Below are 13,469 nucleotides of genomic sequence, written 5' to 3'. Positions count from 1 at the left end.
TTTTGGCGTGAACGTATTACATATTATATTTGAACAAAATTTAATGCATCTAATTTCTTGTAAATAATTCTCAACAATTTGAATACTATTCAATTCAAACTCAAAATGTATTTTTGTTCTCTAATTTTGTGAGGTATGTGTGTGTGTGTATATATATATATATATATATATATATATATATATACAATTCTTACTGACCCCAAACTTTTGAATCAATTATAATAATTGAGCACTATTTGAATACTCACAAACAGTTTTAGCTCTGAACAATATGTGACAAAGATGAGTAGCATTGCCAGATTTGATGACGTGTGGTGTTGTGATCAACAGCTGAGTATGACACACTCATTAGTTCGGCATATGCTCTCAGTTTGGTGAAAATTAGTTGTAATTATAGGAGCTGGAGGAAATGCAGCGTGCTAAAATTAGATATTTATTCTCCTATTTCTATAAATGATTTTCATTACAGAATATACAGCAACCGCAGCTCAACCCACTGCATTCCACTACTCAAAGCAAATATACAAAGATGTGCTGCAAGCATTATGACTGCTTTTTTACAGCTAAAGCACATTTTGGAAGATTTTCATTTAATTTCTGCTGTAATAAAGCACACTGCTGGCTGCAGCCCTCAACATTGGTCTTCACTGTTTTGGTAGGAGACGTTTGCCGTGAGCTAATGCATGGCGAAGGTTTAATTGTATGTGTTTTTGTGTAATTATGTCCTCTCTGCTGTGCCGGCAGATGCTGCTGCCCGAGGGCATCAGAAGAGAGAATAATAAGATGTATGAGGAGGTTGAGATCCCCCCCAACGAGCCCATGCCCATTGGCTTTGAGGAGAAACCTGTGTACATCTCAGAGCTGGACGAGGTCAGTGGTGGCTATTTACAGCTGTTGACATTTATCAATGCTTGTGTTCACACTCAATGAGCCTTTCTCGACTAATCACACTCATTTCTCCTGTTTATATTGACTGATGGCATTATGCCTGAAATCTCCTCCATATGATGTTGGATGCGGCATATAATGGTTTTGCAGCAGTGGGTTATGTTTGTGTTGTTCTGTAAAGTGGAGGGCTGTCTTAATTTGTCTTAAGCCAGCTGGCTACATGCAGCTCAAAACGCTTTGCACTGATGGAAGATATACCAGTTAAATGATAAACTGGTACAGATATCACAAGATGGGGTACACTGTGGTCATAAAGGGATGGACACGGTCAGCAACAATACTCAGGTAGGCAGTGGCGTTTAAACAATGTTCAGTTGGTATTAAGGGGCCCAAAGTGTGGAAAGAAAATATCCCCCACACCATTAAATCACCACCACATTTCTGAACTAGAGCCCGACCGATATATTGTTTTGCCGATATTACCGGCCGATATGAGCCTGTCACAGATATATCGGTATCAGCGAATATGCCGCCGATATTAATTTTTTTTTTTACAGAACATGTAATGCAGATTAAATGCTTCTGAATGGTGTAATTACTTCATTTGTCCAGCAGAGCGCGCTCCATTGTTTGCTACTGGCGACCCAGGTCAGTGTAGTGTAGAGATGCGCCGATGAGCTCAAACTTCACCCAAGTCCGCTGCTTCAAATTATCTGCCTGCCACCCACCTGCACCTATATTTGATCATCACATTACAATGATTCTAATTCTTAGTTTTGCGTGATGATATGATGAATGGATAGTTCATTTTTAACAGCAGATTCAGTGACGTTAGAGACTAGAGCTGATCTGCGCATCACAGCACATGACTGCGGCGCATTAAAGCCTGTGTTACGGCCACCGGAGCTGATCGTGGCCACTCAGTCAATGCTGGTGTTTATACCAGCCGTGAATTTCTTTTGTATTTTGTCGCGCCGCGCCGCTCACATCCGGTGTAGAATAGAACCCATTATAATCAGTCATGTTGTCTACACTGGATGCAGTAAACTGATGCCTTGTTCTATTTATGACGTGCTGACACAAAGTTCAAATGATTTTCAACGGTCGCTTTATCGCGTCCTGTTGCGGCGCAGACACGGTGTCAGCATAATTTGTCAGTACAATCAGTATAACGTAGCAGATTGAAAAGTTAGTATCTTTCTGCAGTCCAATAATAGACGGCAGTGCGGTGGTGGCTTGAGTCTGTTGAATGGTGATTTAATGCTACGTTGTCACCTAGTTGGAGAGACTCAATGCTAAGTAAATAAACAACAATGTCCCCGTCTTTTACTCTCACAATGAGCTTATCATATTCGTTTGCTACATTAGTAGGGCCCTATGATTTCTGCGATCGCGGAATCAGGTCATAAAAATGGAATTTACTGTATAAAGCGGAATTTCATGGAATTTGTCTTATTTTTGATTAATAAATAAAAAACAAATCAGTACATATATATAGACTGTTTCTGTGAATATTAAACTGCAAAAAGACTTAAAATACGAATGTTCTGTATGTTAATTTGATTACCAGAAAATACACAACACAGAATCTGTGAAAAAAAAAAAATTATTCATTATTATTATTTATTCATTTTAGTAAAAAACAAAAAAAAATATGAATTATTATTATTTATTAATTTTAGATGTTTACATCTGGAAAAGCTGTGCTTCCTGCATAAACCTGCCCCTGTTGGTTTGGCAGTAGCTTGCTTGCCCTACACAGTTACCTTGTTTAATTTCTTAATTCAAGTTATATATTTTTTGTTCTATTTGTGTTATTGAAGTAATTTATAATAAGTGAAGTGAAGTTTACTGTTAAGTGCACTGATGTCAGACTCATTTTGAATAATAAAGCTTATTGTTAAATTGTTAAATGCCCTGCCTATGTTTGTCACATCATTATAAGTGTTTGATCACCACATTTGAGTTATCATTGCAAAAAATGTGCTTATATTCTGTTTATGTAGACTATATATTGTATTTTATATACAGTACCAGTCAAAAGTTTGGAGACACAAATGGGAAGTGTGTCCAAACTTTTGACTATACTGTACTATAATATAGCCTACACATAAAGAATATCGGCCGATATATCGATATCGGTCTTTTTTTTACTCCCTAATATCCGAATCGGCCCCCAAAAAAACCCATATCGGCCGGGCTCTAGTCTGAACCGTTGGTACAAGGCAGGTGGATCCATGCTTTCATGTTGTTTACATCAAATTCTGACCCTACCATCCAAATCTTGCAGCAGAACCTTTTTCCAATCTTCTGTTGTCCAATTTTTGTATATTAGTATATTAAGGCCCAATCCCATTTCTACCTCTTAGCCCTTCCCCTTTCCCCTGAAGGGGTAGGGGTGTCTCGATTCACTTTTGGTTGGAGGAGTAGGGGTAGAGGAAGGGCCAGACAGCCCTTCAAACGAAGATTTTACAGGACCACACTTTAAACGAAAGGGTATGAATTATCTCAGCGTAAGCTGGCTACAGCGGCAACATGGCCGCCCGAGCGAACAAAAAGAACCATAAATGTGAGCATTTTTGGCATTAATAAAGATTTTAATGAAAAGTAATCATTTGTTTTATGTTGCATTCAATCGTGAGTTCATATTTACGGTCATGTTATTCAAAGAAATGTTTGCAAAAAATCGCTAAAGTTCGCTAACGTTATATCATTAATGACTGCACGATAGTGCCATAACATATTTTCATGTCTGATCAGGACGATAACCACCATAGACATTGAGGGGGGGCTAGTCCCCCAATAATTAGAAATCGCTAAACCTTTTTCTCAAATATTGCCAATGAGAGAGAGAGAGAGAGATGTGAAAGTTGCGTGTATGCGCATCTGTGTGTCTCTCTTTACGACGAGTGAGTTTAATTCAAAAATAGCGATTTTATCCTCCGGTTGCTGGAATATAAAATGCAGTGATTCGATATTTAAACTGTTATTAATAAAAGTTGCAGGGCAGCATTGACAAGTTTTTTTTATATATTTTATATATTTTATATTAATATTTCACAATATTACAGTTTTTACTGTATTTTTGATCAAATAAATCCAGCCTTGGTGAGAATAAGTGACTTCTTTCTAAAAAAAAAATATATATATATATATATAAATCATTTGTCTGACCCTTTGAATGCTAGTGTTTGTATTATCAACCAAAATTTGGGAATATTGTGTTATAAATCTTTGCTCATATTGCTCACCCCTAGACTATCCCTATCTCAGGATAATATCCCATTTATTCCACAATTCAATGAATATTGACATTTCCATCTGTTTCTCGTACAGTGCTATTGTATGACTTCAGAGGATCTGGAAAAATAACATGGACGTTAAATGGGCATTTTAAAACAATTTTATAGTACGTATATAGTACTTTTTGAGTCTCAATAGAATGAATTACAGTTCATTTTATGGAAAAGAGCAGTCTGAACACTTTCCTCCTTTAGCCTACAATACACCTCCAGTTATGACCACCAGTGACATTTATCCATGACTCTCTAGCCAACTCGATGAAAAAAAAACGTAAAACATGTCTTTCTGCTTCTCCTGGATATTAGCAGAATTCATATTTGGTGGAAACAGATATTTTTGTCACAACTGCCATATTCAGACCACATTAGACTCGACCATGCTTGCAGCACTTGGGTATCAGATGTTTTTCAGTGACTTTATACCAAAGTAACAGTACTTTTGACATCCTCACTAAAGACATGATGATTATCCAAACCTGATTGGCTTGTAAAAACCTCTCCTCACTAACAGGAGTCCAGAGCAGAGAGGCCTACAAAGACCCACTTTAGCAAATAGGGTAGGCTTGATTTTGACAGCAAAGTGCACAGCAACCTCCTCGCCGAACTAGAGGACGTGTTGGCCGTGGCTTACTCAAAAGCAAACAGATTTTACTGTGGGTCTCCTTTAATTACAGTCATCAGTGTGTCAATCATAATGACAGCTGTGTGGTCATGCCTGAGCTACAAGGTATGTTCAGATTCACAAGATCGACAAGGGTGAAGTCTTGAGTTTAAACCGATTGATTGGTCATGCCTGCTGGTTTGTTTTGTGTCTTCTTTATTGTCATGTGAGGCTCAGCTGTTAATGGGTTTTAATTAATCTGTCAGTTTTTAATACGCTTTTTTTTCCCACTAATAATGTTAGTCAAGGGTGATTGAACCAAATACAGACAGAATTGTGCTTTTTTCATTACTTTCTCTCTCAAACTTTTACATTTAAATGGGTTGTTTTTGCTACTGTACCTTTAAGATGTTTATAGAGTATGTAAATAGCCCGTTATGATTGGCTAACCTCAAAATACGGGTATAGTTCTTGTTTCCAAGTCCACCAAACGGTCTGCAGGTGTGTGTGTGTGTGTGTGAACGACATACACTCCATAGGATGTTGCTAGAAGCTGCCACTGGTGTCAAGCATAATAACTGCTCTGAAGGAGCGTTTAAAAGCAAGAGGGGTCAAACTACTGCCCTAATGGAGACAAAAATTCACTTGACTTGCCCGCTGTCGCCCACTTGAAGAAACCCAAGCAGCGGTTGAAAAATTAAAGCAGAAGAAATGTCCCATCTCCGTTGTTATCACGGCACAAGATCTCAGATCATCGCTCATTTCATGTGTCTCTAACGCAGAGGACGTGATCTGGACTCGTCCCGTGGCACTGAGGGATTGTGTTTGTGTGTTTTGGTTAAAGAAAAGCCAACAGAAGATCTGTCTCTCCTCGGTAAGAGGGTAAATATAAGAATGGACAGCACAGATTTATTTTCTGGCCCCCGTGGGGCTCATTTCCAGCGTTGTGTTTCCTCCCTTTCAGGAAACCATTAATTAAAGCGCCAAGATTCACGGCGTAATCAATGATGCACCTTTTGTCCTAAATTTGGCTATGTATTCTTTTTGCCTTTTTTTTTTCTTTTGTTTGTTTTTTATTCTTTAAGAGACTACAGAACTATACATCACAGGTAAAGTAAACATCAAGCACAGAACAAGTACGGTTTCACACGGGTTTCATCATAATCGCCTTGCCTTTTGGGTTTGTTTTTGTGGCACTCATGTCTGCAGCGTGAACGGATCACTCTTCGCGTCTGAAGCGAGCGACAGAGATTGATATAAGCGGTGTGAATTAGTGGGAGTGGAGAAGTGCCTCTATTCATTAACTAGAGCCTCCGCAACTCAGAAACAAAGTGCTTCCCTTTTATAAAACATCGGCGCGAAACGGCTAATACATCTTTATGTGCTATTAAGAGTCTTTTGAGCGGCAGGCCTGGAAGCGTGTCTGTTTTTTTTTTTTAAGTGCTGCACGATTGTCATTTATTGAAAGCCATAATGGGCAACAGGGACATGGCCGCTCAACGTGCCTTTAATAGCTGTGTGAAACATTAAAGTGTGGAATTTATTAGGAAGCCTTTTATCTAATGAATCTCAAGCACTGCTGTTTGCTGTACTCGCACGGTAAAAGCCTTTCTAATTTCTGTGAAGAAATATATGAGAGCTGCCTCCGCAATGAGTGAAAATCAAAACACATCCGCGCTTCTGTTCATCAGCACAGTCATGTGAAAATCAAGTGATGAACATGCAGAGTGTTGTTTCATAGCGATGACATGTAATGCTGTTATTGGTGGAAGTGATACAAATGTTTGTTTACCGTGGCTTGTAATGTTGCTTATAGCAATGCTGTTTGTTTCACCTTTAGATTGTTCAGCAAAATTCTTTTTTTTTTTTGAATGAGTCTGTCTGTAGGTAAAATATTTAAATTTTAAACTTATTTAAACTTAAAATAATTAAACTTAGTCAAATTATTATACAAAATTATTTATAAAATAAATTGAATTGAAATTGAACTTTGATGAAAATTGAACATTACTATTTTTTAATGAAAGAAAATAAATGAATGTATTTAAAATAAATTATTATTATTGTTTTGTTTGTTTTTTTCCACTTTCCCACTGCAGTTTTCTGGTGGTCTTCTCATTAAGTTTTCAAAAATTGAGAATCTAGATTGGTTCAGTTCTACAATTAACTTTAAGTTAAATTAATTAATTATCCTAATGAGAAGTGCTCCTTTATGGCACTTAAACATTTCTGAAGAAGCGTTTGACAGAAATAAATGCGTAAGATGCATTTAGCAGGTTTGAACAGCCGCAGCTCATCTCTATGGACAGGTGGTGCAATGCCAAACAAAAAAAAAAAATCATCCATTAAGAAAGATCTCTGTATAAAATGAAATGTGTTCATCATTATGCAATAATTTGTTTGTTTGTTTATTTCAGAATTTCTAGACTATTTGAAGTCTTAAATTGAGCAGGATATATATATATTGTATGATGTTCTTATTTAATTTATTACTAACGATATGGACATTTTAGCCCATTATTGTTTATGTTCACGTTTATTTATTTGTATTTTCTCCTGTGCTATCAAATTTATTACAACATTTCACTGGTATTGGTATCACCCACTAAAATTTTGATAACATGACAATGTTTAAAAGTGTTAGAAATTAGCATTTTAACTCTGGTAGCTCTAATTTTAGTAGATGTTAGGATTTAATAAATTTTCTCTCTTTTGATTCTTGCAAGAAATTCACCTAAATAATTAAGCAGCGATATAAGCAAATGCTGTGATCCATAGCGAAAGACTAAAAGAGATGTGGCATTATTACTAAACACAGAATTATAGTATGGCAAACACTGCAATCCTTCTTATATCTTGTGATACATAAAGCATTGCGATTCTAACCTTGAGTGTGTAATGATTTATTCTTTTTCATTTGATCAACATTTTTTTATGATAGGTGACTTTCGAGTGTCAATACTTGCAAATTGCATGTTTTATCTCCAGCTTGTTCTTCCCAGTAATGCTGTAAAAACCAAAATGAACACAGGTGCTCTTTCTGAATATGAAAAAAAAAACATCTTAAATTTGTGCAGCTGTGCTGTCATTTACTTAATAATTTTCGTACGTCTGCTCTCAGATTAGAGTGCTAACAAATGATGCATTTGTAATGAATATCCAGTGTCAAATGCTTGAAATGGAAAATAATAACTAGATTTACATTTCTGAAGGAAATAACAGTGCTTGCAAAGCAATATAAAATAATAGGGTGCAAGTTTTGGTGGTAAGTATCGGTGTTAGTCCAGTCTTCTGCATGGCACTTGGCACTTAAAATAATAGCAGCCCATTATAATATTATGTTATGTTATGTTATGTTAATAATTTCTTAATAATATACAAAATGTAAAAAAAAAAAAAGAGCTATTATGAGGCTGTCTAACTGTTTACCATGTTTTATCTCCTCCATGCACTTAAAATTAAATGCAGTATTCTGTGTAAAATTCACATGGGTCGGAAATGTTTTGTGGGCTGCGCTGTAGTATTAAGGGAAAACTGGTTGAATAGCAAATATGATCCACTGAATGCTGTCCTGTCTCTGGAGCACACTGGTATGAGCTGATTCATGTCACTCTAATGTGAAAACAGGCTTCATTCACCCACATGTAAAGCTTTTATACACTGTCTGAGTCTCTCCATATTCCCTATATGGTGCACTAGTTACAGTGGACAGAAAATCTGGTGAGACTGAATAGTTATAAATATTTTTAATCCTTATTAGTGGAAGTGAGAGACCTTCTAAATGCAAATTAGCGAGGCTAGCATACTCAAAATCTGCAAAACTTCCAAAAAAATAAATAAATAACGGGATCTATTAAAAACTGTTTGTTATTATACATTATACGGATAATGGAAAGCCACATGAGTATTTATTCTGAAAATCGCTCATATCTCCACAACAGTTTGATCAAGGAAACAAAATGTTACGCAGCTTTGAGTTTTTTGAAAACCTGCATTTTCTCAACTCACACTAGGCTGTGTGTCTCATTCACACAAGATTGGGTATATGGAGATAATCCTGACAAAGTTATGAGAAGGTTTTTTATTTAATTATTAGTTTTTTATTCTTTTAATAATTGTGGATGCATAGTCAAAATTTGGTCCCACTTTATATTAAGTGGCCTTAACTACTATGTACTTACATCAAATAAATAAGTACAATGTACTTATTGTGTTCATACTGTATTGCAAAACACTTTTGCTGCTATTGAGGTGGGATACGGGTAAGGTTAGGGACAGGTTTGGTGGTATGGGTAGGTTTAAGGGTGGGTTAAGGTGTAAGGGATGGGTCAATGGTATAATTATAAATGTAATTACAGAAATTAATTACAGATGTAATTACATGCAGGTATTTGTTTTAAATATAAGTACAATGTAAAAACATGTATGTACACACACAGTAAGTGCATTGTACCAAATGATTAATTAAAATGTAAGTGCATAGTAGTTAAGGCCACTTAATATAAAGTGGGACCCAAAATTCTTTTGGTGTGGCTCATAATGACTAAATGGCCTGTACATTGTGATCGCATCTTCCAAATTTGACAAAACTTGGTACACATGGACATTCTGGCTAACAAATGATGCATTTGTAATGAATATCCAGTGTCAAATGCTTGAAATGGAAAATAATAACTAGATTTACATTTCTGAAGGAAATAACAGTGCTTGCAAAGCAATATAAAATAATAGGGTGCAAGTTTTGGTGGTAAGTATCGGTGTTAGTCCAGTCTTCTGCATGGCACTTGGCACTTAAAATAATAGCAGCCCATTATAATATTATGTTATGTTATGTTATGTTAATAATTTCTTAATAATATACAAAATGTAAAAAAAAAAAAAGAGCTATTATGAGGCTGTCTAACTGTTTACCATGTTTTATCTCCTCCATGCACTTAAAATTAAATGCAGTATTCTGTGTAAAATTCACATGGGTCGGAAATGTTTTGTGGGCTGCGCTGTAGTATTAAGGGAAAACTGGTTGAATAGCAAATATGATCCACTGAATGCTGTCCTGTCTCTGGAGCACACTGGTATGAGCTGATTCATGTCACTCTAATGTGAAAACAGGCTTCATTCACCCACATGTAAAGCTTTTATACACTGTCTGAGTCTCTCCATATTCCCTATATGGTGCACTAGTTACAGTGGACAGAAAATCTGGTGAGACTGAATAGTTATAAATATTTTTAATCCTTATTAGTGGAAGTGAGAGACCTTCTAAATGCAAATTAGCGAGGCTAGCATACTCAAAATCTGCAAAACTTCCAAAAAAATAAATAAATAACGGGATCTATTAAAAACTGTTTGTTATTATACATTATACGGATAATGGAAAGCCACATGAGTATTTATTCTGAAAATCGCTCATATCTCCACAACAGTTTGATCAAGGAAACAAAATGTTACGCAGCTTTGAGTTTTTTGAAAACCTGCATTTTCTCAACTCACACTAGGCTGTGTGTCTCATTCACACAAGATTGGGTATATGGAGATAATCCTGACAAAGTTATGAGAAGGTTTTTTATTTAATTATTAGTTTTTTATTCTTTTAATAATTGTGGATGCATAGTCAAAATTTGGTCCCACTTTATATTAAGTGGCCTTAACTACTATGTACTTACATCAAATAAATAAGTACAATGTACTTATTGTGTTCATACTGTATTGCAAAACACTTTTGCTGCTATTGAGGTGGGATACGGGTAAGGTTAGGGACAGGTTTGGTGGTATGGGTAGGTTTAAGGGTGGGTTAAGGTGTAAGGGATGGGTCAATGGTATAATTATAAATGTAATTACAGAAATTAATTACAGATGTAATTACATGCAGGTATTTGTTTTAAATATAAGTACAATGTAAAAACATGTATGTACACACACAGTAAGTGCATTGTACCAAATGATTAATTAAAATGTAAGTGCATAGTAGTTAAGGCCACTTAATATAAAGTGGGACCCAAAATTCTTTTGGTGTGGCTCATAATGACTAAATGGCCTGTACATTGTGATCGCATCTTCCAAATTTGACAAAACTTGGTACACATGGACATTCTGAGGAAACATGCTGAATTTCCCGAATTTCTGATGCTTGGGGCTAACAGCAAATTCTAAATGATCAGCCATTTATTTGTAGCTGTGAATGACAAATAAATGCTGTAATGCTAACGTTGTCCACTAAGAAATTGTTTTAAGTCCATTCATTTTACATCAATGTGAATGGCTAAATATTTCCTGACTTTGAAGTCAGTTGTCTCTTTTGGAACTAGCATGTGTTTTTGTGAGCTTCGTTAAACTCTAATTTACAATATCAGTAGAGATTCAACATATTGACTTTGCAGTAACCGCATAATATTTGGAAAAAATACATGGAAATTGTATCATCTACTCATCTACATGAGCTGTTTGTGGTCTGACTCCAATTATTATTTCTTGCGACTATATTTGCAGTTATTTTTTGAAGACGCAATGCATTACAGATATCTTCAGTGATGTGAGTCAGGTTACAAGCATGAATCAAATTATAAGTAGGGCTGGGTATCGAGTTCGATACGTTTTAGGCACCGACCGAATTGCCTCGATACCATCGAGTATCGAAAAACGTCTCGTCGTTCGGTACCAAATTTCAATACCTAAGGGGTTAATCTCATCAGCGTCAGTGAGCCAATAAAGGCTCACTAAGTGAAGTATACTTCACTTTCCGCATTCCGTTCCGTCTCGCGCTCAGCCGCGTCCGCACAGCTTTCAAAGGATACTCAACCGTGGATGAGTGTGGACGGACGAGCTCGACACAGGCGCAGTTTGACTTGCGCTTGTGGTGTCGTCTGCTGCTCATCTTAGGAACCACACTTTCCCTTAATATCATTAATAACATAATCATTTCCCTTCTTGTGTGCCTGACATTTGATTATTGCTAGTCTTTTTGGTAGCATCATAGCAGAAATTAATTGCCCTATTTGTTCTATTTTTTCTTTCTTTATTTTTATTTTTCTTTCTTTATTTTTGTTTATTTTTTATCTCTTTCTGGATCATATATCATTGTTCAATGAAATTCTGATTTTGGTAGCTGTGCTTCAGGAATTTGTACTTCAATATACTTTACCAACTTATTGACTGTCTGTCTCACATATTGTTCTATCTGTCCTATCCAATAGACATTTGCTTTTTGGCTCTGCAACCACCATTTGTGTTTCTGTTCCTATTGCTTCGATATATATTCCTTCTGGAGAACACCAAATTTGTAGCCCCAATTTACATAATGCATCTCTTCCTAACAAATTGATAGGAGTTTTTTTTCTGTTTTGTTCTACGGCATGAGACACATGGTCACAAAACTCTTTGTGTGTGTTAGAGTTTAAACCGACCGCATCCTCCAGCCTGCTCCTTCAGGCTGGCGGCATAGCATCAATCACAGCATGTATAAACAATGTTGCCATTAATGGGCCTCCTTCTGGATTCCCTTCAGTCTCTTGTTTCCACCTTTTCAGCTGTCTCTGGGACATATGTGGTTCGTTTTTCTGTGTCCTTTTTCTCTGCACGCAGTGACTGCCACACTGCTGGACGGAAATTCCATCCATATTATGAGAGTTCATTGCTCTGTCCAGAGTAGTTGTTTGAAGAATTTCATCCATCTTTGTCCCTCCTATTATTTTAGCCAGCAACGCTTTAATGTCCCTCACAGCCAAAAGTTTGCCCATAGTTTCTTCTTCAAGTACTCAAATCCATTTTCCAGCTTCCCCTGAATTTATGGGAGGCGAGTGACCAGCCCATTGAGGTCCTGTGGGGCCCAGGGGACTTACTGTCCCTGCGTACCCTTGATTAAAATTGGGAGTTGTGCGGCCAGTGGTCTGAGTGCCCCCTTTTCTCTGCCCTATTCCCATTTTCCGCTATCAAATAACTCCTCTCCTTCATTCACATCCTCTGTACTTTCAAACAACGTACTTCTCCCTCTTTTCAATCTATTTACCTCTTGTATCTTTTCCTGATTCTTTAATTTTCTCTTCTATTTCTTCTAACACTTCCTCAAATCTTGTTCTATCTTGGTTTGTTTTCATCTTCTCTAATGCTATGCGTGCCTGTCTATAACACAATGTTTTCCTACATATACTGCAATATGTGGGACCAAATTAGTTTCACTGAACCATTTTTTAACAAATTCACCTTCTGGTATATTTAAAGCTGATCCCTGTTTACCTATTATGATGTACTGGGAGACCATCTCAATTTGCTGTCCTTTTCTTTCTTCCTGCCATTTTTGTTTGATATCTTGTTTATTAAATCCTTTACACGGTGGATATTTTAATCCTAATATTTCCACTGGAGTGACTGCCATAGTTTTTCCTATATTATTATAATTCAATTTTAATGTAACTCTTTTAACCAATTTTCCCTAATTTTAGTCTTTATTCTGTGACATGAATCTTTGAATTTTATTTTTTATTCTGTCTGATGCATTTACTTTTTATATGAATTGATATTCTCAACTCTATTTTACAATCACTCAGTATGCAAAAATTTCTAATAATAATTCTTTATTTTGTTGCTCTTTATTATTTTTTCTGCACTTATATTATTTTTAATATATATACTCATTTAATTTGCTTCCTTGATCTCACTTCTACTGCACTGATCTCTGAAAATTT

The 13,469-nt window shown here is 36.1% G+C and overlaps 1 protein-coding gene across 1 annotated transcript in view; it reads left to right on the top strand.

Annotated features, from left to right (window-relative positions):
• LOC107701380 (activating signal cointegrator 1 complex subunit 3-like) overlaps window positions 1–13,469 on the top strand; it is a gene marked incomplete at its 3' end in the record, with an annotated part of 110,965 nt that overhangs the window by 59,942 nt on the left and 37,554 nt on the right. Inside the window, exon 8 of the mRNA XM_016503376.1 lies at window positions 745–870. Within this exon, the coding sequence (XP_016358862.1) occupies window positions 745–870 (126 nt within the window). The remainder of the gene's footprint in view (window positions 1–744; window positions 871–13,469) is intronic.

The sequence above is a fragment of the Sinocyclocheilus anshuiensis genome, unplaced genomic scaffold, assembly GCF_001515605.1.
Source record: "Sinocyclocheilus anshuiensis isolate Anshui unplaced genomic scaffold, SAMN03320099.WGS_v1.1 scaffold2140, whole genome shotgun sequence".
NCBI classification, from domain to species: Eukaryota; Metazoa; Chordata; class Actinopteri; order Cypriniformes; family Cyprinidae; genus Sinocyclocheilus; species Sinocyclocheilus anshuiensis.
This window is presented reverse-complemented; position numbering and strand designations above follow the sequence as displayed.